Source organism: Merops nubicus, unplaced genomic scaffold (assembly GCF_000691845.1).
Source record: "Merops nubicus isolate BGI_N331 unplaced genomic scaffold, ASM69184v1 scaffold6325, whole genome shotgun sequence".
Lineage (NCBI taxonomy): Eukaryota > Metazoa > Chordata > Aves > Coraciiformes > Meropidae > Merops > Merops nubicus.
In genome coordinates, this window is record NW_008610161.1 from 22355 (window position 1) to 50146 (window position 27792).

Genomic DNA, 27792 nt, shown 5'->3' on the forward strand with positions numbered 1-27792 from the left:
TCAGTTACTGTGATTACTATTTTCGTGGTGAAAAATACAACTAGAGATTGCCAGGTAATCTATAAAATTTTGGGGAGTTTTATTAAGTGAACAACTTTTGTGCATTAAATAGAACATTATAACACAAGCAAAGTGAAAAATTTGGAACAAAACCCCACAGTCATGTTTGTATGTAACCCTGTACACCTGCAGTACCACAGAAATATACAGCCCAGTTCTTAAACTGTGGTAGACTGATTTGCTGCTTTTTTCCCCCCAAGTTCCCCAAAGCAAAAGGTAATCTAGCAAAACACAGTGAGATTAATTTAGATATAGGCTTTGTGTGAATTTTAGATTGCTTGTTTTATTTGTGTAAATACCTGGTGAGAACAAGTGAAGAAGTCAGAGCCAGGCTCTTCTCAGTGGTGCCGGTGACAGGACAAGAGGCAGTGGGCACAAACAAATGCAGGAAATTCCACTTGAACAGAATAAAACCAATCATTTTATGGGAAGAGTCATCACACACTGGAACAGGTTGCCCAGAGAGGTTGTGGAATCTCCATCCTTGCATTCAAAACACACCTGGACACAGCCCTGAGCAACCTACTCTGGTTGCTCTTGCTCTGCATGGAGTGGCTGGACTGGGCAGTCTCCAGAGATCGTACCCAGCCTCAGCTATTCTGTGACTCCTAGTTCTATAAGCTTCATCTTTTTTTTCTGCATTTATTCAAGGTTGTGCCATGGTTTGTATGAGCTTAAGCAGCTCCTTCTCTATTAAACTGAAAATTTTTGCACTTTTTAAGTTAGAGGTGTTCTCAAAGTAGGCTCCGTATTCTTCATAAAAGGTTCATTATATTGGTGTATCTATAATTTTATATCTCCTTTAGAAGGCTTCTAGAAAAGCAAGTAATACAGCCATTCAACATTCCTGCATTTAACACTTAAATGCAAAACTGTTAATGTTGACTTCTTCATTAAATATAAATATTGTTGATTTGGGGAATATGCTTCATAGGAACAAGCTTACTTATTCGTGAATGTTTCTTCCTTCCTCATTGTTTTAAATAAAATCACAAACCTTTAAATAAAATCACAAACTCAACAATTAAGGAATTGGGATAGTGTAAAAATAATCTGTTGACTGCCCCTGCCCCCAGCCCCTATACATTTCCTCCTTCTTGGTAAAGTGTACAAGCAAGTTATTATGGTAAAAAACTGCTTGGTGTGATAGACAAACTGATTACTGTTACTGTAGGTGCCTGAGATTTCTTGTTATGGTGTGTTATTGTATTTCCTGCTACTCCCAGCCTTACCCCACCAGGTACAGTGATGTTACAACCTTCTGATCTTTACAGTATTAGCACAGTATTATCAGCCTGGTCTGTGCTAAGTGGATGGGTCCTGGGTTTTCAGTCACAGGACCATGAAAGTTCTGTTCTTCCCAGGTTACTGCAGAGTGTCCAGAGCACAGAAGGGAGGTGGAACTTGGTGTGGGAGGGGTCAGGAACTCATGGAATAATTCCCTTCCAAGGTTTCAGGGGGAAGGCATTAAACATAAGTACAAAGGAATTGATTTCACTTTAGAAATTATGAGAGTATTTAATCTGTCGTAGTGCTTCATGTTTCATTAGTTTTATATAACATGTGATTTAGGTCAGTAGTTTGCTCTGTCTTTCCTTGCCATTTTTTTTGTGTAGTGACTGATGATTGTATGGCATCCACTCTACTTTATTTAGTTTCACACCTGGAAATTCAACATGCTTTAGTGAGTTGAGATTAATGGAACTTTCAGTGCTCTTAATACACCTAACTTATGTTAAGGTTTATTATTTTAAGCGTTTTCATATTTTTCAGACTTTATACTTTAGATGGAAAACTTCTTCAGAATGGGTCAGACTTGGAGAATGGGCAAATTTACGTTGCAGTGGGTAGAGAAAAGTTCAAGAAGTTGCCGTATGGCGATCTGCTCTTTAGCAAATCTGCTCTGAGAAGGCCCCAGGGGTAAGTTCTGTGGGTGTGTGATACGCTTCTCGTGTGCTCCTGTGTGTCAGTTTGTTTGCAAAGGTCCACCAGTGAAGTACGAAATTCCAAGGATGAGGGTGGGATTGGTGTATAGGTGGATGGATGGATGGATGGATGGATGGATGGATGGATGGATAGATGGATGAGTAGATAGATGAGGTAGTATGGATACAAAAATATATTGACAACTTCTAAGAAAGCTGAGATAACAAAACCCAAAAGATAAAGTGGACATTCAGAACACTGTTTCATCTCACAAGCATGTCTTTGATCATGTGTCACAAAACTGATGTCAGAGAAAGGATTATTTTGACTTGGCTTAATTTGTTGTTTTCCTGAGACAGAGATGTGTACAGCTCAATGAGGTTATGTGCAGCTACACAAGTCTAGGTCTACTCTTGCTTGTAATATTTTGTGGAGTATGTACTCCCTTCAGAATGCTTTATGGCTGGGTCTACTTTTTGCAAGCTAGAATTATTACATAATAGATTCCTAAACCAAGTGTCTGTAAGGAGAAACTTGGGCTTTTAGTATCTTTGGAAAACAAGACAATTTGGAGCCATTTTGTTCAAATAAACAGAAATAAATGGAAATTTGTCCCACAAATTGGTGTAATTTAGAGAATTTGTCCCACATTCTGCATATGAACTGGGGTGTAATTTCTTTTTGCTTTTCAGTGAGCGACCATAGACAAGTCAAATAACTTTAAAGTATTTTGGGAAACAGCACTTGCAACAAATGAATTTAAAGACAGTAAAAAGCTTTGTGGATCAGTTGATGGAAACAGTTTTGGTGAAATTGCTGGGACTTTTAATTATAATAGCTGATTACACAGTAATTTACTGAATTCTGCTCTGCAAATTTTTGGTATATAGAGTGCACATTGTGGGGAATTGTAATGCATTTATAATAATAAGTTAATGATTATTAATCACTAGGCTTAAATATAGCCAAGTGAACAGAGATGAGTGATTCTTAGTCAAAATGTGTAATGAATAAACCAGCTCCGTTGCCATAGCTGACTTAGTGTTATCTGACTTGGTTATAGATATGTAGTGTCTGTGTACAGTGTACCAAATTTTAAGATCTGGCTTATTTCTGCAGTTCCAAAGGCTTTGTACTACCTCCAATTGTGGGATCTCAAAAGTCTAAAGGCAGTGTAAGTACTAAGTGCCATACTAAGTTTGTTACTAATTTTGCTTAATTCCAGCAGGTGGAAAGTCCCTGTCCTTTGGGTTTTAATTAAATCTGAAGAGAAAAAAATCCAAATGGTGTGCTTATTAAATCTTGCTGAATCTGTAGCTATTTGCGGTGTCAATTAGACTAAAGAAATCCCAGAAAATATTGCAATAACAGCTGCTTTATTTTTCATAAAACCTTCCATAGCAAAGATCAGTTGCTGCCTTGAGGTCTTTCCCATAAATCTCGTCAAATATCTTTGTGTATTTGTTTATTTATTTATTCAAATTATACACCTAAAGGAAAAACACAGAACCTTTTACAGAACGCCTTGCAGAAAATGGTGTTTCTGAATAAGGCCCTAAACCCATTTCCTAACTGTTGTGTTTTGTCCAAACTAACCATTAAATACAGAGCTTGAGCCTCCAGTGCTTTGTGTCCTCTGTAGCTATTTATACGTGTACGGTATGAGTCCACTGTGGATGTAAAGCAGTGTCAGATCCGAACATAAGCATCTGTCTGCACTGATTCTGTACAAGTGCAGTTTATTGTACAAGGCAGCAGAGAGTCAGACTTACAGTCTATCATAATAATTGTGGTAGCTGATCATGTCCATTCACTGTTTACAAAAGAAAATCCCCTGGAGCCACTAAGAAAAATAAGCAATAAAATATACAAGTCTCCATTCCATTCTGTTGAAATTAAGTAGAAGGTAAAACCTCAGTAAAGAAGATACTTTCCAGTGATGTTCATTTTCAAAATGGGAGCTTTGCCATTCTAGCCTTTTTAGAAATAACTCATTAACAACTTCAGCTTCTTGCCTCTTCTACTATTGCTTAACACACGTACAGAAAATTATTTGATATTTGCTTTTATTCCATTGGATTGTAAGGCACAGAGATAGCACATGTCAAAAGTTAAGGAGGCAGAGATATGCACTACTGCTCTTGAATACCTAAGGCAACTCTTGAACAGGTTCAAGTTTTTACAGTATTGATTGTGAACACATCTACACAGAAGAAAAATGTATATAGATACTAAAAGCTCTGGCTAGTACACTCAGGATCATACATACATCAAAGCTGTAAAACTAAGGGCCACGTTTCTGGTTCTGTGTCTAGATACCCCAGAAAGCAGGAACTGGCTGATGTCCTCAGAGGTGATTCAGAGTTGATGTGTGTGCAGTCCTCTTTCTTAGTGCCCATTTGGCAGTCAGTGTTACTACCACACAAAGACTGTCATCTTCTTCCAGCTGCTTTTGACACTTAGATTAATGCCCATGGCTCATTTACACAGGCAATGAATAATTCACAGGTTACATCTTACATCTTACATCTTTTGACTTTCCACACATATGCACAGATGAGATATAGCTGTATATCATATGCATGCAGGTATAGATTCATCTAGCCATTCTTTTAATCAAATGTGACATTATTTTCTAATAAAAAATATATTATTTTCTTCTGGGAATTGCTGAGGAGCATTTAATCAGTTGGATCATAGGAAGTTGTTGATTTAGTTATGATATTCTGGATAGTTTAAAGATACCACTTAACTGTACTGACTGTAAATTAATAAGCTACTTTAACACCTGATACCAGTATTAAAAGGTTGAAATAATACTGACATTAAAAAATAAAGTGATAATTATGTGCACTTCTTTTCAGGGAAATGATCGGCAATCTAAATCTACTGTTGGGTCCAGTGACCTGGGAGAAAACAGTTCCTCACCTCAGCTTCCCAAAGGGAAAGACAAAAAAAGCCAGAATCCAGAGGATGCTGTGTCCAGACGACACTTTTCTAACAACCCTATGAAAGTCAAACAGACAGTAAGAGTAACAGCTTCCACAGGAGTCCTTCAAGATAATGGTCAGTACCAAGGTAAACAGCATTGTAGCATAGTGGCTTTTGATCTTCAGTTAAAACAGTGAGAGAGTGGGATAATATATAGTTCTTGAATTGTCTGCTTATTTTGGCTAACTGATTTTACAAAAATTCTTTCTGCTTAAAAAATGTGCTTATGCTGAGGCCAATTGTATGGGCTTCAACAAGGCCAAATGCCAAGTCCTGCACTTGGCTCACAACAACCCCATGCAATGGTACAGGCTCATGGAAGAGTGGCTGGAAGCTGCCCAGTGGAAAAGGACCTGGGGGTACTGGTCGACAACTAGCTAAGTATGAGCCAGCAGTGTGCCCAGGTGGCCAAGAAGGCTAACAGCATTGTGGCTGGCAATCAGAAATAGTGTGGCCAGCAGGATTAGGGAAGTGATCATCCCCCTGTACTCAGCACTGGTGAGGCCACACCTCGAATACTGGGTTTGGTTTTGGGCCCCTCACTACAAGACATTGAGATGCTGGAGCACATCCAAAAAGGGCAACAAAGTTGGTGAAGGGTCTGGACAACAAGTCTTGTGAGGAGCAGCTGAGGGAGCTGGGGTTGTCACCAGCCCTGGAGGTACTGAAAAGACAGTTTAGTGATGGACTTGGCTGTGCTGGGTTAGTGGTTGGACTCAATGATCTTAAAGGTCTTTTCCAAGCTAAACAATTCTATGATTCTGTGCACGACTGCTACATTCCTGGCTTCATTTACATACCACAAGAGGCTGTATACAATTTTTAGTATACGTTGGAAGTTAAACTAGTACAGTCCTATCTTTATGCTTTTTATAAAAGCATAGTAGAAAACATATTTTAACCATTTTCTCATTGTTCTGCCCTGCAAAAAAAGTGAAGAAAAGGACGTGGTCTGCTCAAAGGACACCTCACTGTCCCTCAGGATCCCTGGTTAGCTGCTTGGTTCTGTAGAACAACATGGGTGCCCTGGGAGAACAACACAAACACAAACTCCAGTTAGTTAGCGGAAAGCTGCTGAGACTAATCATACAGCAGCAGAGCTGCTGGAGGCACTTTCAGAATTTCTCCCCCACTGTCCTAAGGCAGCAATTTAGAAATTTAGTTGTAAACATACTTTTTGAGAAACTGTTTTTCTTATCTTATGGTGTAATATTCCCCCTCCTTCCCATTTGTTTTTAATGGCTAGAACACTGTCCCCTCACTACAGATATTACTGCCATGTTGGGGGGTAATAGTAAGAGTTGCAAAAGTCATTAAGACAGGTCAATTAATATCTGCCAGGAGAAATAAATTATACTTTTCATAGCATTTGATATTTCTTCTCACTTTAAGTATTAATAATTAAGTGTGCAATAACAGGTAGTGATCTAAAACTTTAGTGCATATCATCCAGCAGCAGTTTTGTACCTCTGTCTAAAATCATGAGTTGTAAATTTATAGAATCATAGAATCACAGGGGTTGGAAGGGACCTCGAAAGATCATCTAGTCCAACCCCCTGCCAGAGCAGGGTCACCTAGAGAAATTTACTTTGAGTCTGGAGCATGTTTGTCAATTTCCATTTGAAAAGATCAATGAAATATAATATTTTGTAAAATAATTTTCTGTTGAAGCGTTAACTTGTTGAATTTCAATTTTGTTTTAGTCTTGATTCAAATACCATTCTATCCTTTTGCTGGCAAGTGGCCATAGTTTTAGCCAGTTCTTTTTTGGTCAAGTTTTTTTTCTTAATGAAGAATGACAATTATATTATAACGAGAGTGACCGGAAAAGTTTTTCCTTTATAACTCGTGAATGACTGAATATATTGTCTCCTTGAAATTATGATGCCATACCCCCACTTTTTATAGATTGAGTGGTGCATGTTAAAAACATATGAGTGAGAGACTACCAGAGCTGAACTCTCAGAGAGAGGATCTCGCATGCTTGGCTTACATTTTTAAATGCTCAGAATCATTATTTAAGACACAAAGAATGAAGGAAAAGGTTTTTATATTTAGGCTGTTGTCCACCCTGGATATCTTTGATTGTTGCTGTGTTTTGTTTTGTTTTGTTTTTAATCAGATCCATTGACTTCTGTTGGGAAATGCTGGTCCAGAATTCTTTATACAGAACTCAAAATCCACATGTTTCCTGATCAGAGTACTAAACTGCTCTGAACAGATCTCAGACAGACCTCTTACATTCAGAAGAGCCAAGCCATACAATATTTCCTGATAGATAATGGCCACAATGGCACTATACCTATATGATTTTTTTTCTGGCCTGAACGTTTTTTGTAAGTAAAGTTTCTACAGATGTTTCCTGGAAGCAAATGGACCCCTCTTGCCAAGATGAGAGAAATTAGTTCTTTGCCTTTGTCAGCCTTGCATTAGGCTATTGGAGTTTCAGATTGCTTTCTTCCGTTTTCCAGAGGAGGGAAGGCTACTAGAAGCAACAAGTTTCTGTGTCCTTTCATCAGGAAGTGACTAAGAGACTAACTTTGGTAGATATTTACCTCTCCATATTTAGCACTATTGCTGCTCCACCTGCTGACAGAAATGGTTGAAAATCCACTAAGTTTATTGAAGTGACTGCTTGCTTCCCACTTCAGCTTTTCCATGCTTTCTGAGTCTTGCATGGCTAGGAGAAGCTGTTGAAGGCAGCTGGCCATGCGGGCACTTGCTGAGGGAGATGAAGCCTCTGGGTTAAATTCAGACAGCATTATGGGATGAGAAATTGAGAGCCATGTAATGGATGTCTGGTGGGGTGCAGTCCCTGCTCTCAGTGGATCTCTGTCTATGAAGAGAAGCACACTAAGCCTGTGAGAACTGTCTTCTTTTGCCAAGCACAAAAAGCAAACCATCTCATCACTCTTCTAGTGTCTGCCAAATAATAACTTTCTGTTTCCAAATGAATGCAGTGGTAGTCTGGTTTCCCACAGAAGATTTTTCCTCATGCCTTTTCAGTTCTCTGATGTTGTTTTACCCTTACGATAGCTGTTAAGTGTTTTTATGAAGAGTAAAATAAAGAGAAATTAATTTAAGGAATTCTGGATTAGGATGACTGACATTAAGTGTACCATGCATTTAGTAATAAATAACACTGGTAAATCAATAGGCTTTTTAAGGCAGATTAGAGATGTGAAGTAGAAAATACTCTTCTTTTGCTCTTCATTTGTTTCAGGCCCATTATTTAAATAGTGTTAGTCTCTAATTTTTGCTGCTAGGGTCTAAATATGCTGCTGTCTGAGTATATTACTGAGTATAAATTTCATAAATTTTGGTTAATCTGGGCACAAATGTGAATATATTTATCTATATCATAAGAAATATAGCCTTCTAAATTTCCAAGTAAGCAGAATCAATTTCTTCTGCAAGTGTATCTAAAGAGGTGGATGATACTGTGATGTGATTTAGTGCATAAAGATCTGTTACTCTGTTTATATAACTTCATTTGGCTTGTCTTTTGAATTGATCCCTGGGACCCACAGCATGGCTTTCCTCTGTTAACTCAGCTAAGCTAAAGGTTTTGTAACTGTTGTCAGATCTGAATTTTGAGGTCTCAGTGGTGAAGGGTGCTCCATATGAATGGTTCTTGCAAGAAGAGGTGTGAGATTCTGCAGGAGATCACATGGAGTCTGAAGTAAAGATGAACCATTTTCAAAACCAGCTAAATTTCAGAATGTGCTTAAATGTGTATTTATATTTTTTTTTTCCACCTAGCACACTAATATGCATGCTTAACCTCTTTAAGCATATAGTCTAGGTTTCATTTCTTCTACTGAGACTCTGGCACATGCTTGCTTTGAAGTAAAAGAGCTTGTTTCTGAAGAGACCTGTTCCATCAGTCACAGACTCAACTGTGTCTATGTTGGGCTCACTTGGGTGCTTAAATTTAATCATGGACATGTGGATTTGGAAGCTCAGGGCTTTACATGTATTTACACTGAAGAAAGAGCTCTCACCCTAAACCTGAAATGTATAAATCACCACACGAGTCATTGGGAAAGCACAGGATTTTTAGTTCTATTAATTAATATTTAATGGCAGTTTTCACACATACTGTGTTCTCAGTATCATCATTAAACAATGTGGATAAACCATTTCATATTTCATATGACAAAACTTATAGTCTTTGTTGCAAGAACAGAGCAACAAGTTAATGATAAAACCTCAGAGAAGTATATTATTAACTATATGAATTACTAGTGGCTGATACATCTTTTCAGAGAGATGTATTCTAAACCAAAAAAAATTATTCAGCATATATTGATCGTATGAGTGTATCTGCATTACTATAGTAAGTGGAAGAATCTATTAATGTCAGTAATCTTGATAAAACAGATTTTAAAAATAATATATAAGCCAAGCTATGTAAAAGCCTCTGATCTCTACAGTGTTCATGGGTTGACATATGCCCAATTGCACCTTTGTACTTTATTCTCTCCTTCATTTACCATGTAACAATGTTGTTCAACTTCTCAGCTTAAAATATAGAATGTACACACAGCTCAAATGAAAAGGCTGCAGAAATATTTGACTATCCTGTGGTTTTAATAGGGTGATGTGAGTGTTCCATTCATTCCATAGGAGGCTTATTGCATTTACTTTTTTCTTTTGATGGAAATATTTTTAATGGACTTTTCATTAAAACATTGGCATTTCAATAGTTCCTAGCTAATGTCTGAAGACTCTCAGACTGAGTCAGACTTAATGGAGGGGATCAGATTAGTCCAGAGCCAGGATCCTGCTTTTTGTGGAAAGAAGAAAAATATATAATGTGCTTTACTACTTAGCAGTACTTGTAGCATACTTCTATAATTAAAGTAAGGAAGATAACCAGGTAATTATAGGTCAATTTATTCCTTAATGGGACTATGAGTATTTTCTAAGTGCAGCAAAATTGTCAGGTAACTCCAAGTTTGTGACAGAAGCAGTGATGCCTGCAGGTTTCTCTGTTCCTGGTATGATTATGGAAGAAAACCTTATGTGTCCGTGAAACTTTATGTTTAATTTGTCCTGTGGGACCCATGACAGCTGTGACAGGCTTACTCTAACATCTCTTTCACTGCTTATCAATCTGGCCACCCTGCACACTCTCCACCTCCTTTGCTTCACTCCCTTCCTCTTCCTCTCCCATCCCTCCCTACCTGTCACTGTTCTTTCCTCTGCTCTTCACACTACTTTCTTTTCCAGTTATTCTCTGATGCTTTTCGTTGGCTCCATGTAACACTCCATTCATTTTATCTGACTTCATCTGATTTCTTTCCATGCCATTTGTTGTTTTTTTCTCACATAATCCTTTCTGTCTGGAACTGATGCACCAGGAGGTCTGGGTTCAGCCCTTGTCTTAGTCTTTCTCTTCTACTTTGGGCAATTGCTTGGGCCTACGTACATTCTGCATTCAGTGAAACATCTGCATGGAGAAGAATGTAACAGGAAGCAGTTCAGCCCTCCTAAGCTATTCCCACCTCTCTGAAACTTCCTCCCTGTGGGTAAGGGGAATGGCAGAGATCAGCTATAAGGGGAATGGCAGAGATCAGCTACGGAAACACTTGGTTTGCCAAGGCTTGTGTGGAGTTGCTGCATAGGCTCAGAGGTGGTGGAGACAAGAGGTCTCCTAGCTTCCTTCACCACCTGGTTATCACAAGGCTTTTCCTTTAGTCAGGCTGGGAGCAGAGAGGCCATGCCATTCTCTTTTGGCTGGTTTTCTCCCCATTTTGCACTTGGCCATGTGTACATTTACATGTGTAGCTTTACAACGGGGTGACACGTGCTGTGCTTTTGAACAGTAGACTTGTCAAGAGGCCTCATCAGCTGTATAATAGACATCTCTATAAAGTAACTTCATAGCTTGAGAAGTTTTCTTTAGAATTTATTCAAGTCACAATTCATAGCTTTGTAGCTTTCTTTTGGAGTGCTTTATAGCTCCAAGTCATTATGTGAGTGTGAAATATAACTTTTTTTCTTGACTAATACAAAGTTATTCTTTAGAACATATCCATTAAATATATATCCTGATGTTCTTTAAAGTTCTCATGTGTACTTTTGATGGTTGATTTATGGGCTATGACTTTTTAAAGCAAAAGTAGTTTTCTGTGCAATTGCAGTGTATTTTTTATTAAAATAATGAGAGCGTGACAAGAACTCAAGAGAACAAATAATGTTAGTTCTTTGCATTTTAAATATTCCTCATAAGTTAACGTGAACGCTGTGCTACTACTGTGGAACAAGAATCTTTAATTCAGTTAAAAGTAAAGAAAACCAACAGGGAAACTCTGGACAAATTTTATTAAAAACTAAAGAACTATTGTTTAATTTTTAAGAAAAAAAACCCTTCACTGAAGTTAATGCTTAAAGATACTGACCCCCTGGGTTTCAGAATATAGAGGAATGACTGTGTCTTACACAGGCAGCCAGACATGCTGTGTGCGTATTTGTGCTTATCCTGTGCTTATATGCTTTATTTACATGCATGCTGAGAACCCATCATGCTCCCCTTTGGGTGTGAAAGGAGCGTGCACTGCTAGGATGGTGTCTTAGGATCCAGGGGGCAGCCGAAGGCTTCATGCCCTTTTCTAAGGGCACTGGTTTTCTTCACCTGCTGTTTTCAGCACTTCTTCATATACTAAAGACTGGTACTAACACCCAGCCCAGCCTGACAGGGCAGAATGCAGGCTCTTGCTCTGTGTGTAAAGCTCTTCCCCTTCATCCTTCATCCTTCATCCCTTGCAGGGTGAAGAGGAAAGGTAAGAGCAGGCTTGAGCACACCCAGTTTGTCAGCTCATCGGCTGTCCATCTGCCTGTTAGCCAAAGTGCTGCTTAAGCTGTTAGCATCCAAAATCTACGCAGCAAAAACTAAAAGAGGATTATTTGCAAAGACCCCAGCTGTAGTGTATTTGGCCTCACCTTTGCCAAGTTCATTCAGAAGGCAGGAACAGGAGTTCAGAAAAGGCTGTTTATTTGGAGAGTCTGTTTTTTTTTCAACCTGTTTCCCCATGGCAACAAGAAAGGTGCAGCAAATCCTAAATGTTTCTTGACTGTGGTACACATTCAGATCCCAGCTGCTCCTGGAAACTTCTTGAGAACAAGATGCATCTTGCCTACTTGCACTGTATGAGAGTTAGAGGCAGGGGTTCTAGGCTTCAGCCATCAAGGAGAGACAAATGCATCTGGAGATGCCCATTCTCTTTGCAGACAGTGAAATTAGAAGTCTAGTCTGGACCAGATGCTGAAGTGTTGGACGTATCGTGTATGTAATTCCTGTCTTCAACTGCCATTTTCAGTTTCATTTTAGAGTAAGGAGTCTTACTCTCAAGTGGAGATATATTTTTAATGGAGAACTGGAAACCAGCTCGAGGAAGACAGTCATGATGATTGCTCTCAAGTACTGTTTTGATCAATATAGCTTCACTGTCTGCTCTGAAGGTTTATTTAAAAAATTCCTTCAAATTCAAAGGCTTTGGATTGGGTGAGGGAAGCACATCACCATCTTACCATTTTTATTTTATTTTTTCCTGATGGGTAGTGAAAAAGACTCTGGGCATTTTAGTTGGCTGCATTTGACTCTCACTAATGTGGGATTAATTTATTTTAGGCTGAAACTGATAAACTACACAATGAGAGTACAGAAATAGATAAAAGAAAATATTCAGAGTAGAAAATATATCCCCTATTCTTTGCTGTCCTTTTCCCTGCCAGTTTTCTCTTTTGAGTGCCAGACTGTTTGAAAATTATTGTTCCTGGGATTTAACATCTGAAGAATTATGCTCATTATGTATTTAAAGCTTAACCTAATCTTGGGCTAGCCATATATTGGAATGTTTTTTTTTAATGCACTGAGAATTTCACCAGTGTGCCATTCATATTATATGTCATAATCCTCTCAAATCAAGATCATTAAAGAATTTCTTAGTGTTGAAAGCTCTTTGTGCAAGATTTAAATTCACCACTTCTTAGAGCAAATCCAGCAGACTAAGGTGGTGCTTTGGTTTTTGTTACCTATCCTGCTATTAATGTTATAACTGAACTCTCATTGCACTGGTAGAAACCTAAGTAATATTGAATGCATTATATGTAACAGTCATTGCAAGTAGAAACGTGAGGTTTAGAGACTAGTGCAGTTTGGTCAGCAGAATTTGTGCTTATGAAAGTGACACCAAGGGTACATTTAAATATCAGCGTCTTGGTTTAAGGTTAAAAAAATCCAACCAAAGAGCAAACCTACATATTTTTTTGGTTTGCACCACGTTCTGTAAAGAGTATACTGTAGGAAGTTGAAAGGAAAGGAAATTCAGAAGCATAGTAGAACATTCTTGTAAGGGAGCACTCTCACTTTAGAGCCTATTCCATTCAAATACAGTAGTTTAATTGTGGTTGCATAGTTTGCAGAGTAACCCCCCACACAAACTGTTACACGAGTTCTGGAGACAACAGAATGTGAAGTTTGAATTAGTGCTCTGATTTAGAAAAGTACTACAGTGGACGTGGGCTGAGCCACTCCACGGTTTTTCAGATCTAGTTTTGACTATTGCAAGGTTTTAGAAGTTAGCAACCATTTCAGTTTCCTGGGTTTGTTGCTGGGTAAAAGAAGGAAGAAAAAGGCTAACCCTTAATTAAAGGGAAAGCTGCACAGAACATTGGGTATGGCATCCACCCCTGCTACCCTGCTCTGAATTGCTTATAAATGAAATTAGGAACTTGCCAAAGAATATAAACCTGGACTGCTGGGTGTCAGCTCTGCATTGTGAGCTAAAGCTGTTGTTGTCCATGTTTTCCTGCAAACAGCTTCTGGATTAAAAACCTCTTTAGTTAAAACATAGACTATACCACTGCTGTGCTGTCAGAGCAGGCAAAATCTGTGCTGGAGAAAGAGACATGACCTCGTTTCATGTTTGCAGGGATTCTACAGGACCTGAAGGTTTATCCCTCACATGGTAGGAGATAAAATCGCAATCTGTAGCCAAAAATGAGAACCCTTTTTGCTGTTAGTTTGTATTGTTACAGTGCTGAATCATGGAAGCCAAGATATACTAATGCCAGTGGGGAACTAGGATGATGCTAAACCTTGCAGCCTCTTTCTTCAAGCACGTGATGAGTGAGATTCTTTGGGTTTACTTTTAATAAAATGAATACATTGCAAAACATAAAGCAAGCAAAACTTGGGGCAGGAAAGCCATGTTGCTTAACTTGCTGCAGGATGGAGTATAGGCTTCCTGATGCTTAGTTTGGAATGATTGGACCAGGACAGACAATTCAGGGCTTTTGCATTTGCTCTGTGACACTTTAGCCCTCAGGACCCAGCTGTATCCAAGAGAAGGATGAGTTTTGGAACAGGAACGGAATTAAAAAATATCTGGTTGAACAGGAGCTGCTTTATTAACTTCAGAATGCAAATGGTCTTAATGATCTGTTATTTAAATAAAGGAATAAATTAGATGCTTAGAAACATGGAGAGTAAATGCGGTGAGTGACCTAAGTAAGGAGAAGGAAGAAAAAAAATTCACCTCTTGCAGTCCCTGTTGAAGTATGCAGATGTCAGCAATCTATAATGGTGTGAAATCTACTAGAAATTAAGTATTTTCTAATGAGAGGAACTAATGACTTAGAAGCTTGAGCTACAATACTCTCAGATAAAGAAAAATATGTATTTTTTACTATTCCCAGCAGTTTCAGATGTATATTGATACCAGTTTCTTCTTGCCAGTTTCCATTACTTTTTGATGGCAGGAGTCAAAGGCATGCACACACATGCAAACTTGTCACCAAGGAAGTGGCTTTTTTTTTTTTTTTTTTTTTTGAAATGGGCCTTTGTACAACAGTGATATTTTGAAATTAAAAATGAAACAACCCAAAAACACCCAGAAATGAAAGCCACGTTGCAGACAGGCATAAATGTACACATTCTCCCTACTCTTCTTAGCAATCTATAAAATTTAATGAGCCACAGATTTTTTACATTTTGTTTTTAATTTGACATAACATTTTTATGAGGCAGCCTCTGTGGTAAGTCACATTAATTTTTTTGTTGTTGTTGTCACATTAACTTCCTTGCTTACATACAGAGCTTGCAGTTAGTAAATGCCTCTGATTTCCATAAAATATTCAGGACAGGCTATTATTAAAAGGAATTTTTTTATCCCTAGTGCTAAACTTCAGTGAGTGTAAAATTTGAAATGCATTAATGAGTGTATGATGTCTTAATTGGTGCTACAATAAATGTTTTATAATTAATGCTGGTTAGGAAAGGAGCTTATATAAAAGCCATTAATTGCTCATGTTCTTACTATTTGTGTGACTCCATTGCTGCTAGCTCTGGAGATTAGCCATGAAGAACTGTGAGTGTTTCAACACCTGCATCATTTCACTTTATTAAGGACAAGTTGAGTTGGTTTCCTGCTCTTTGGGACACTAGCAACCTCTCTTCAGTAGAGCTGTTAGGCTCCAAGCAGTCTCTTTTCTGGCAACCCTCACAAGGCTTTGGGGAATTGAGAGCTAGAAGCAGTCTGGATCCTCTTGAGATCTCATCAGTCTTTCTCTCTGTGGGATTATGAAGCTGGAGAAGAGGTGAGATAGAGAACAGCTCTTGAAGAAACTCCATAGGAAAACACTTGCTGTTGTTTTCATTCATGCCTTCATCCTGAAGTCAAAAAGTGCTGCAAGAATTCTTTCCCCAGACTGTAAAGCCACTATCCAGAGTCTTACTAAATATTGTTTGTTTCAGGAATATCAAGAAAAATACTTCCTTTGCATCAATGAGTAGTTTCCCAGTTGCTTTTTGCTGTACCTCTGTCACAAATAGTTATGTGTGAACATAGAAATTCAATTGCAGGACAGGTGCTAGTAAAGGATCTTCCTTCAAGAATCTTAAATTATCATGGGTACCTTCTGACTTGTTCTTTCTTTCCCTTTCATTTTTTCAAGCTTCCACTTTTCTGCTGCACGTAACCCATTTTTCTGCCTTCCTGTCAGTGTGCAGGACCCAATTTCTTCCCAGGACCCCATTTCTTCCCTTAATTTCCAGCCATATTTCCTCATCTTTCTACTTGCTCTTGTACAGTTCCTCATTCCACACATTCCTTCTAACATCACTGTGTCCTCCTCATCTCCCTCTGTGTCCATATCCTCCAACCTCTGCATATAGCCCCTCTCCAGACGAGCTGGCTGCTCGTCTTGAATGCCTTTTCCCTTGTGGCCTGTTCTTTGCCCTTCTGCAGGTTCTTTCCTCTTCTTGTCTGAATTACTGAATGTGATCCTGCTTTAACATAAAATAAATAATGGGAGTTATTTGTTTAGGTTACCTCAATCCTCAATGTATAGGGTATAAAAAAACCTTGGTGATTTTTAGCTCAACACAGCCTGTTTTCATACAGTGACTCAAAAAATCTGAAAAATTCTGGTCTCTAGTTGTCTGTACACCATGGAAAATTATCCTTGCAGAAGATCAGGAGATTCTCAGTAATATTTTGCTTGGCCTGTTGACAGGAGCAGCACTTACTGTGGCATGGAGAACCGAGAACCTAACAGAAATAAATCCTCTAATTTAAACTTGTCAGCAAAGCTGTAGGGAGGCATTTTGGAGCTCAGAGTGTCCTTGGATCCCTTTCTGCCATTGTGCTCTACTCAACCTGGAGCAAATGGGTAGAGTATGCCACAGCTTGACTGTAAGGCTTGGACATACCTTCCTCTCTTACCCCCTTCTAGAGTATTTCTGCCCCAGTGTTGCCATGACCCTGGCTGTGGCAAATTCTCAGTTAGTTTGAGGTACAGAAAGTCAGAACTAGTTCTTACATGAGGAGCATGTTTAATCTACAATATTTTACAAACCATTTGGGATAGGCAGAAATGTTCCATCTGAAGGAAGTGTTAGAAATTCACTTTTTATTGAGATACACTACTTATTTCTAATTTCAGTAGAGATTGCAATACAAGCCTATAACAATATAGGATGAAGACTTGCCAAATTTCTTTTTCATGTAGTTTATAGTATTTTCTAAAATGTCTTCTGTTTTCTTTTCTCCCATAGAGACGTGTAGAAAACAATGATTCAGCAACAGAGATGTGAAGTATTGCACCAATAAGAATTTTGGTGCTTTTTTTTTTATATTTTCCTAACCCAAAAAGCATTTCTGAAATACTACCTATAAAACATAATACAAACTTACCCAGCCTAACACATTTGCCTGGGAGGTGCTGAGTAACTCACAGCACTGTTGGTAGTGATTAATGTGGTCTGCAAAATCCTGCTGACAAGATCTTGACATAGAATCATATAAACAATATGTTGGTCTTTCACTCAGCTGCCCTCCTTCAGATATTTGTAAACTCCTATACCAGAAGGGTAAATACAGAGTAGCACCATTAATAATGTTTAGTTTTTAATCTGTTTTCTTAATGCTCCATTTAGTCAAGTTTGGGGTTTTGTTTTTTTTTTTTTTTTTTTTTTTTTTTTAAATTATTTTACAATTTCTGTATTTCTTTTCATTTTTGGTGCCAGAAGACAAGAGTATGTCTCTTAACATAAGACTAATTTCATTCCTTGCCATTTTCTTTGGACTTTTTTTATTTGCTGAAGTGTTACAACTTTTCCTGTTAGTGTCATTTTCTTTGTTCACCTGTTTTGGCACATTTCAGACCCAAGTGTTTTTCTCTCTTCCCTGACTAGTAATGGTATGTACATTGTGGACATTTGTCTTCCATGCTCCTGTGTTTGTGCAGAGGTAAATAATTCACTTCCCTTTTATTGTTAGTTTTCTTATTTCCTTTGATAATTTTTTTTTCCTTTAGTGGGAACAAATCTTTTCTGCCATCCTTTCAGAAACCAACTAATGATCTTTTATGTTGTATGCATTTGAAATATGCTATTCTTCAACTACTTATTTTCTTCAAAGAATATAGCTGTTCTGAAAATGAGATCATTTCCCATTCTGTCTGAAAACACTGTACTGAAGTTTTTTTTGTGACTTCTGTGGTTGTTATTCTTTCCCATTGCAGCCTGCCATTTAGTTATGGCATCTTCCACTCTGTGGAAGAGCAGGAATTCTATTTCACTTTAGAGTGCTTTCCAGGGAAGGCAATGAGCAGTGGTATCTTTGAGAGGTGCTCAAAAGTTCTGCAGAGCTCTTTTCAACTAATTTTTCATATATGACCAGCTTTCTGTGCAGATGCTTGTTGGAAAGTGCTTGGAAGGAATCCAGAAATTCCCTGGGGATTTCAGTTTTGCTTATTGAAATGCTGCTAGCTTTTTGGGTACGCTATTTTGAATGGGAAAGTTGGTTGCCTGACCCAGGCAGAAACTTACTGTCTTATTCCCTGTCTGTCTTTTTCTCTCCTCTTTTCATAATTAAGGTTTTTGGAAATACTGCACGCCTGTCTCCTTATGCTGGGTTGTTCAGCACAGCCCTGAGGCTGATCTGTCTTTCTAAGGAGAGGTGCTTTCAAGTTAAGAATCCTCAGCTCTTGAGATGAATTTTGTGGATTTGCCTTCCAAGGCCAACACATATTCATCTCCCTTGTACTTCTTTTGCCCTATGGGAGAAAAACCTCATGAGAATTACCTCTGCACCAAAATCCTTTTAGCTCTTGAGGCCAGATTATCCCCATCTTGGTTGAAAGACTTGGGGATCTTTAAGGCAAAGGTGTTATTATAGAATTTAAATGGAATGATAGTGATATTAAGTACAGTTCTATCAAACACTGATTTGACTTTTTATAGTTCAGTGAGCCAAGGAATCTAGGACAAGGTTGTTTTCTTAGGTACTTAAGAGAAAGCCTTGAATTAGGAGAGTCATCACGATGCCTTTCAAGGAACAGATTACATTTTCCTCTCAGAATATGGTGGTGATCTCAACAGAGTGTTTGTGATGAGAGACAACATTGACAATATCAGGTAAGAGAAATAGAACCTTCCATCCCTGAGGCAGTTGAGAAAAAAGGGAAATGTGCATTGATTATTTGAAACAGTGCAAGTAACACCCATTCCCTTGCATTTTGTTGCTTCTCACAGCTACTCCATGTTTATTGCTAAAAACAATAGACCCCCATCTATCTTGGCAAAGGGGGTCATGTGCAATGGCAAAGGGGGCAATGAAATATGTACATGGAAATTGTCCAAGATTTACCCTACTGCCAACAAACACTAGATGTCCTTAGTTGATTTGAATGGAACATACTACAACAGAGGCATTATATTTAGTAATCCACACCAAAACTGCAAATTAAGAAATGAAAATTAGTATTTCCATGCCAAGTATGAGGATGGGACCTATTTTAAGATTTGTCAGGTGTTAAGGATAAGAATCCAACCAGTGATGCTAAGAACCCTCTGGTATTTCTAAAAATGGTACTTTCAGAGGATGAGTAGTGTAGATCTTTTGGCAGTGTGTGGGGGTGTCAATGGGACCAATATTCAGGTACTCAAGCTGCTATGTCCACAAGAAAATCTCCCTCCTAAGATGCAGCCAGCAGTCCCACTCTGGAGTATCACTGTGATGTTCCACAGACTTCCTAACTTCTGGTTCTTCATTTCAAACTGTGAGAATGGTTTTCATTTCTGGTGCTTGGGTCTGTGGCCTGTCAGCAGACCTCTAAGATCATCTGGATGAGCAGGCACCATGCCTCCAGTTAGCCATTTGCAGTGGTAGGGTATGCCTCAGAATTTTGTTCCCAGGGTAATCTCTCCTCTAGCTCTTGAAGTGACGAGAAAGTAACTGGAAAATGAACTTTTTATGCATGTGGACTCTGGATTTCTAAGTCCTGCTTTTTTATCTGTTATTTTCCCTCCTCCTCAATGATGGTTCTGTGAATGGTGCAGTGCTGCTCTCTCTAACAGTGTCCAGCAATGTAGAACAATTTGTGTGGTCAGTTAATATCATCAAGTTCATGTCCTCTTGTGAGAAATCAAGAAGTAGTTCAAAACAGCACAAATATTTTTTCCTCTGTGTCATGGTTACAGGGGCTGGGACCAGTTTATCCTTATGTGGGTAGAACCAAAACTGTATATTCTATACTCTCTATGTCAGTGCTCATGGGCTGTTAAGAAAATCATGGGTAGCAGCTGCCCAGGACAGACCTCACACCCCAGGCTATAACAGATAAGGAAAGAAGTTCAAGGTCAGGGGAGATGTTAACGCCTTCCCACCCTGCAGGAGGAGTCCGCCCTGTTAATGGGCCCATCCATGCCTCGCCCCATGACTCATACAGAGCTCCCCCCAGGAGCTATTTCTGTTTAATGGACCATCAAGGACCCACTGCATGACTCATAGACTGATATCAACCCATTGTGAGATGCTCCACCCAGGGGGAGGAGCCAAGTGCTCCCACCTGGATATAAACTGGGGTTCAGGACAGCACAGGGGGCCTTACCCACTGGATTTCCAGAGGACAAGAGCTACCAGATCTTTTCTACGAGACCACTGTTTCATCTGGACTGCTACCACCACCCTAACTACAGAGTATCAGGTTGTATTCTGACTCTGTCTGTGGTTTTCCTTTGTATTATTGCTTTTATTTTTTTTTTCCTTATTAAATTGTATTTCTGACTTGGAGTCTCTCGCTGGTTTGTTTTCAAACCAGTACACTCTGTTCTTGAGGTTACTTATTATGCTGGCTATGAACACATCTGCATAGGACCATCTCTCTTTCCTAGACAGATGAAGAGAGGGAGTGAGATGATTTGGAGTAACCCATGCTTTTAATTTCTAGACTGTTTTCAGTTTGATGGGAAGGGAGAAAGGAATGTGTGTCACTTGGAAATTGTTTGTTTTCTGTAGGCACCTGTCTGCACTTTTCTAGTTAGCTGGTAGTGAAGGACATACTAGAAACTTTGAAGTCCTCTAGTTATTACTTATGCTTGGGGGGAAAAAATTACTTGAACTAACAATGTAAAACACTTTCAAAACTGAGTATCATTGTAACCATTAACCTTTTTAGCTGTGAGTATGTGCTTTTTTAATGTGGATGCGGAGTTTCACCTATAAGTCTACTTGAATGTGCCCAAGGGTGGGGAGAGTAGCATTAATCCCAGCTGCTCCTGTTCATCTTTTATTTCTGTCCTAATTAACCATGTTTGTTGCTGATTCAGAGCCTGAAAGTTTTGCTAGATGTATTATAATGGTAATTACTAGAAGGTACTATCATTGACTGTAGAAATAGGAGTGATATGTTGTTGTTGTTGTAATGTATGAAGTCCAGAAGTGCAGGAACTTCAGATCCAGGATTTTGTTCAGTCCGTTTCCTTTCCCTTTTCCCATCCCCTTCCCCATCCCTTTCCCCTCTCTCTTCTGTTCCCTTGTCTCTTTCCTTTCCCTTCCCCAAATGATGTAGCATGTAAGTATTTGTTATTAAACAGGAAAGGAAAACAAATTTGCAATAATGGGAGATTGAAAACTTCGTTTAACCAACTGTGTAAGGAATGGTGTGTTGGCTCAGAAACCTGCTCTCAGAAACAATATTGAATGCAGTGCAGTAGTTGTGCCACACAGTGTCACAATTGGACTTCACTTCCTTCCACTCTGTGTCTTTCCTGTTGTAGGTGAGGATCTTTACAAAGCCAGAGAAGAGGGGTCTGAAATGTGGGGAGCAGCTGAAGTGCAGGAAGATGAAGACACTCGTGTAGAAGTTCCACTGGACCAGGTATTGCTCAAGGTTGAAATAAATGGCTTTTTTTTTTTTTTTTTTTTAGGATCACAGGCTGTGTGATGTTTTTCTTTCCCCAATTTCTTTCAAGTGCACAACATAATTCCTTGGGGATGATTGTAACAGCTCAATGATATGGCTTTTTTAACGGGAGCTTTAGCAAATCTTCCTTTCTCTGTTGATGTGTCAGGTATCAGTTTCATCAGCTTTGAAACTGCTCTGAGAGCCTTTATAGGGCCTTGGAGGACTTCCTACTTTCAGAACCTACCAAATAGATCCACCTGAATTGCAGTTCCTTTATACTGCTGGAGCAGTGTAAAGGGACTATGGCACAGAATGAAGTTAGTAATTCCTGCAGTCCTGAACCACAAACAGACATGGATTAATCTGATTTTTATTAAACTTGCCAGCACTTTCTTCTGTTAGAACAGCATGGTACTTTACTTAGTCAAGTTTTTAATCATAAGACTTATGTGCAATAAATAGGTCTTGATAACTAAACATAAGATTACATCCTCTTTATATTTGATTCATTTTTAAAAGAAACTCCTGTGAGCTGACATAATGCAGGGGATAGGTAAGTTGAGTTTATTTCAGTGGAGAGTAGTCTTGCTTAAATTATTTGCTGAAAAATTAGCTTTTGGTTTTTTTTTTCTGTTAGTGAAATGCTGACAAGACAGTCCTTTTTTTCATCTTGAGTGTTTGTAGGGATTTGCCAACTTGTTCAACTTTGTGTCCAGTCCACAAGATGTTGCACTGTGCTTTTGCTGGCTGTTGATAATGGCTTGGGGCCAGCCAGCTCGGCCACAAGATAATACTTCTGATCCATGCTGCAGTATCAGGAATCACAGTTTAGCCCACAGATTGCTCAGGCTGAAATTAATCCAAACAACATAAGGCATCCTTGGGCATTTCTCTGACTTCCTGGTGGTCAGTTCAGTGCTGAGGAACAGTTCTTAATGTGAGATTGTAAACAAGTGGGAGGGAGGCACTTAAAAATAGTTTGTAAATACACTTTAATTACCCATGGCAACATGGTAGAGCACAAACAATCCAAGAGATTTCTGGAGTGTGAGACAGTTTTTTGATGTAGATAGTGGGATAGAGGATTAGGAGAGGCACTCTGCTGGATTTGCTGCTCATAAGGAGGAGCTGGTTGAGGATGTGATAGTGGCAGCTTTAGTTGCAGTGGCCATGAAATGATAGGTTTAAGACCCTGAAGCAAGTGGGGATGGCAAATAACAAAATAAATATCCTGGAATTCAGGAGAGAGGACTTTGGCTTGTTTGGGAAGCTAGTGGGCAGGATCCTGTGTGAGGCTGCCCTAGGAGCAGGCAGATGTCTAAGGGCATCTTCCTCAAAGCAGAACTATCCCATGTACAAGAAAACAAGAGGCCAGTTTGAACAGAGGACTCCTGACCTCATACTATAAGAGGCAGAGTGTGGTAGGTAGAAGAGGGATGGACTTCTAAGGAGCAGTATAGTGACGTTGCCTGGGCTTGTAGAGGTGGAGCTGGGAAAGCCAAAACTTGTCAAGAAATGGAAAGTGATGCCTATGATTGGTAATAATCAACATGGACTTACTATGGGCAAATCATACTTAACCAGCTTCTGTGTTCCTATTTAAAAAAATGCCTGAGGGGAAAATAGAAGTTTTATTTATGACCGTAGGCATTGTTTATCAATGTCTGCCTGCTTTGCTAATCTGTACACTTACAGAAGCCACATGGGAAGTCTCTGCTGTAGCCATTTTGAAGAATGGCACCATGCCATCTGAAAAACATCTGCATCTTTCCATTTTATATCAGGCTGTTGTTTCTAAGAAGGGTCATTCTCAGTGATTTGTTCACTTTAATGGGAAGGAGTGTTGCCCAGCTATTTTATAGACGTTGTTCTTGAACATGAATGAATCAGGTGGTTGAAAGAGGCAAGAGCATGAGCATGACTGTCCTGGTCCCTGTTACAAGAACTTCTACGGCTGTCTCTTTTCACAGCAAAAACCTGCTCCAGCCTCAGAGATTTCTATGCTAAACACAATTGGGCTCATCAGCCCCATTAATTGCTGCTCTCATCATGAGTTGTTGTGATAATTAGGATGTGTTGGGTTGTACTGATTGTGCCAACACTCGGGAAGAGAGTGCCGCCTGTAGTCTTAGTCTTTGCTTCTTGTGGCATCCTGAAGTGTGTCCTGCCCTGGCCTTGACACTGTAGTAATCAAGTGGAGAAGTGACTAGCCTGTTTACTGGCCTCTGAAGGGGCATAAAGAATCCCTCTGGGTAGCATAAAACACTGGGCAGTGTAAACTGGGTTGTCAGGTCTGAGTTTTCAGGCTGACTGCAGTTCATGTGAAATCCAAGAGCCTACTAACTTCTCCATGGAGGTCCTACAGCTCAGGCAGCAGCTCTGCCCATTCTGCCATGTCTCACCAGTCTGCCTCAGCCAGATGGTGGTGACTGTTGCCAGGGAGGGTGTCCTGGTTCCGTGTAAAAAGAGGTGCAGGGCAGGACCCACACGGAACAGAACTATGTACTCGCCTCTCCCCCCCCTGAGAGAGAGAGAGACACTTTGGAAAAAAAATGAAGTATATTGTTTAACAAGGAACAGAAAACGAAAAAGGGAGGTAAGGAAAATAATATATACAAAGATTTGGGGAAAAGTACAAAAAATAAAATATGCAAAACCTTCAGAAATGGTTCCAGGGTCCCACAGAGTGAAAGGACAACTTTCCTCTCCGAGCTCCAAGGCAGGAGTGAGATTAGAAACCACTCCCTGCCTCTTATCAGAGTGTGTGTGGGAAGGGGAGGGAATACAATGGTTCACCCCCATCGGGGGTCCTCCCAGTTGCTGGAAGGTCACGCCCCCATTCCAAGCCTCAAACCACAACAGTGGGGAGGACAGTTAACTTTTCACCAGCACTTCTCTACTTGGCAGCGATAGCTGCGGTTGCTGACACGGTTGCCAGTGAGCGTTGGATGTGCTGGCAAGCTTGCAATGCTAGGAACTTGCTTGATACCTCTAAGCTCATGTACCAAGGCCCATGCATCATCCTCAGATGGAAATATTTTTCAGTTTCTACCAACAGATTTTGCTACCTGGAGAAGGAATTGGGAGCAGGTGTGTGTGAGGGGGAAGAGATTTCAAAGATCAGTCACGTGCACTATTAATAATCTGACTTTCATCTTTTCAGGAAAGCCAAACAAAGCACCAAAAATTACTGAAACTCAAGCCATGGTTGGTTTATCATTTTAAAACTTTGTGTATAGTTTCCTAGGTAATCTGGCAAGAAGTCAGGTCCTTCTGTGTAGCACTGAGTTCTTTTTATTCCCAGATAATGGAGGTTACTCAGACCTTGGGAGCATTCAGCACTTTACGTGTTCAGTTTCTTATTAATGGCCATTTGAAAACATTTTAAATGCTGTGACATAAAGCTTTATAACTTTTTCTTATCTGAACTGCAGTTTCTGTTATTGCTAGAAATATGGAAAAGGACAGCCAGCCAGGGCCTGGTTATCTTGCATAATGCATAAAAGTTTACATGCCAGCTTTCACTAGAATGCTGACACTTCTGATATGCTATCATTTCCATCAGACACATAAATGAGGTAGTGAAGATAAAGCTTAGGGTTTTTTTTTGTTTTTATGCACCTCTGCCTTGCCATTTGAAGTAAACAGTTGAGCAAATCCCAGATTAGCCATTAACTAAACCTAGTGTGATACTGGCTAGACACCCGCTTATGTCCTATTCGGTAAAACACTGTCTGCCAGCTGAGAACACAGAAAGGAGCAGGATTTGCTTCACTGCAGACTAGCTGACAGTTGTAATTGAACATCAAGGAGGAAAAATCAGTGTTTTGCTTAAAACCAAACCAGACCCATCTGTTCTATATTCTGTACCAAGACTTGAGGTTGCAAATACAAAAGGATAGTTTCTTCTTTTGACATGCAGACTTACTCCAGGTTGTTTGTTTACATCACTGTGTCAACATCTGTAAGAACTGATGACAGACTATGAAATCAGTTGTGCAAATAGTAAGGGAACAAGGTGGTTTTATTGCAGTTCTTGGGAGGGAGGCAGGAAAACAATACAAGTTTCTTATTTAAGATGGTAATTGTGTGTTACTTTGAGTTTGCTGATAATGTAAACATATTCAGAATAACTCTTTGAGATAGAGAATTTTCTAACTTGTGACACTTTGAGAGCAAACTATTACTTCTTCTTTAATTTTATATGTTACAAAATACCAAAGCAGCAGTTGGTAATAATAGTATTGAAATAATGATGCATGTTTGCATTGGTTTATCCATTTTCTTAGGCATGAGTATTCTTCTCCCATGCTGAGCCCTTGGGAGGTGGGGTAAGCATAAGAGTTATGGGATATGAAGCTGTCCAGTGCATGACTCCTACAAGGAATTCAAGCATGTTGTGCTAGCCTGCTTTGCCATGGGGTATATGATACTGGCTATTAAGATGTAAGTGATAGAGAATGAATCTGTTGGTTTTTTTCTTCCCTCCAGACACATCATCCCCATTTCCCTCTTTCTGTATTTATTTGTAAAAATTATTGGTTCATGAATTTGTTGAATGAGCACTGATTTTTTTTTTTTTTTTTTTTTGTCATTGTCCACACTTGTGGTTCTTTCACTAGCCATTTGCTTTCCATTATTATGGACATGTCCACTGATTAATGCAGTCCTGATGCCACTCATTATTCCCCATGTCCTGGGCTGTGGTGTGATGTGAGATTGTGTAGCTCCCCTAGGTGCTCTCTCTATAGCTAGAGTGTATCAACAGTAGCAGAAAATGTGTACCTTTCATTTGCAGTTTTCATTATGGAGTATACATTTTACTTTAGAGGCCCAAGATTCACCTTAGTGAACAGAATAAAATGTTTATCTTCCCTATTGCTGAAGGCAAAATGTTAAAGTTAACATTGATTCAATATTAAAACAGGCTGACTGCTTGAAGAGACATTGCTTGATTAAAAAGCCTAGAACTTTTCATGAGGAAAGATTTTACACTACATCAGTAAGGATTTCAGAGTGACATTTGGAAGGAATACATGCAGAACTTCTAATGCTCAAATTTCACTGCAAATGATACATCTGTAAGTTAAGCCTTCTGGATTTTGAGTGCTGACAAGCCAGCAGATAACATTTCCCCCTTCATATTCTTCTTTCAGCTCCACTGATTTACACTTAATAGTTTTTTATTGCTTCTCTGTGTGAGATAGGGAAACTTATTCTGGTTGGTTCCTTGTAGCTCAGAATGAGAAGACATCTTCCCTCAGTTTCTGCAATGGTTGACTGTGATTTCTGAAGCTGTAGCAAGATCTGATCTTTTCTTTGAAGGCCTTTATGGGCAACCACTGAAGGGCTTTCACTCCTTATAAGTGAAGCCTGCAAATGCAATTCTGTTGTAAAACTAGTGTTGCTACCACTCTGAAAGAAAGTTTCCTCTCCCTCTCTGCACCTGTCTTGAAAAAAATCTGGCAACCCTAGAACAAACAATTTCTCAAGTTTCATATCTTCTAAGGTGTTTTTCATTCACTGTAGAAGAGTCTGTTTCTGTGGAAAAAAAACAAAACAAAACAAACCAGCTGTGTTTTTGCAGCATCAGGAGGGCTTCTTTTCAAACACTTATCAATCATCTCATGGTCTGCAGAGATGCTCAACACATCAACTGTACTGTAGGGTGTGAAGGTTGGGCAAATTTTAGTGTTCACATGGAAAATGTTATGGAACAACTAGACACGATTGTCAGTGTGAAATAGATGGAGAGAAGTGTTGACTTAGGTACCTCTTAGAAGAGTACAGATTTGATTCATGTTTTCTTCTTTGTCATGGCTGTCATTGTGATTAAAGTATTATGCATCGCACAATGAAACTGAGAAATGGAGTTTGAAAAGCTGGTTTTGTTTTCCTATGCTTCAAGATACATCGTTTCCTTAAGTCCCTTTTAGACTCCTGGGTGCTGTGATTTACAAAAAATCAGACCTGTGAACTCAGGGGCCGCATCTGTTCTAAAGTAAATAAATAAACCCCAAAAGCATCCAACTCAAAAAGATTGGAATATAAATGTTGTGGTGATAAAGACCTTTTTTTTTCCTTCAGAAACAACAGCATGTGGGAAGTGTAAGACTG

The 27792-nt window shown here is 39.2% G+C and overlaps 1 protein-coding gene across 1 annotated transcript in view; it reads left to right on the forward strand.

Annotated features, from left to right (window-relative positions):
- LOC103773433 (doublecortin domain-containing protein 2-like) overlaps positions 1-27792 on the forward strand; it is a gene marked incomplete at its 5' end in the record, with an annotated part of 56996 nt that overhangs the window by 22351 nt on the left and 6853 nt on the right. The window contains 4 exon segments of the mRNA XM_008940801.1: positions 1834-1980; positions 3106-3160; positions 4851-5052; positions 21548-21648. Of these exon segments, the coding sequence (XP_008939049.1) occupies positions 1834-1980; positions 3106-3160; positions 4851-5052; positions 21548-21648 (505 nt within the window).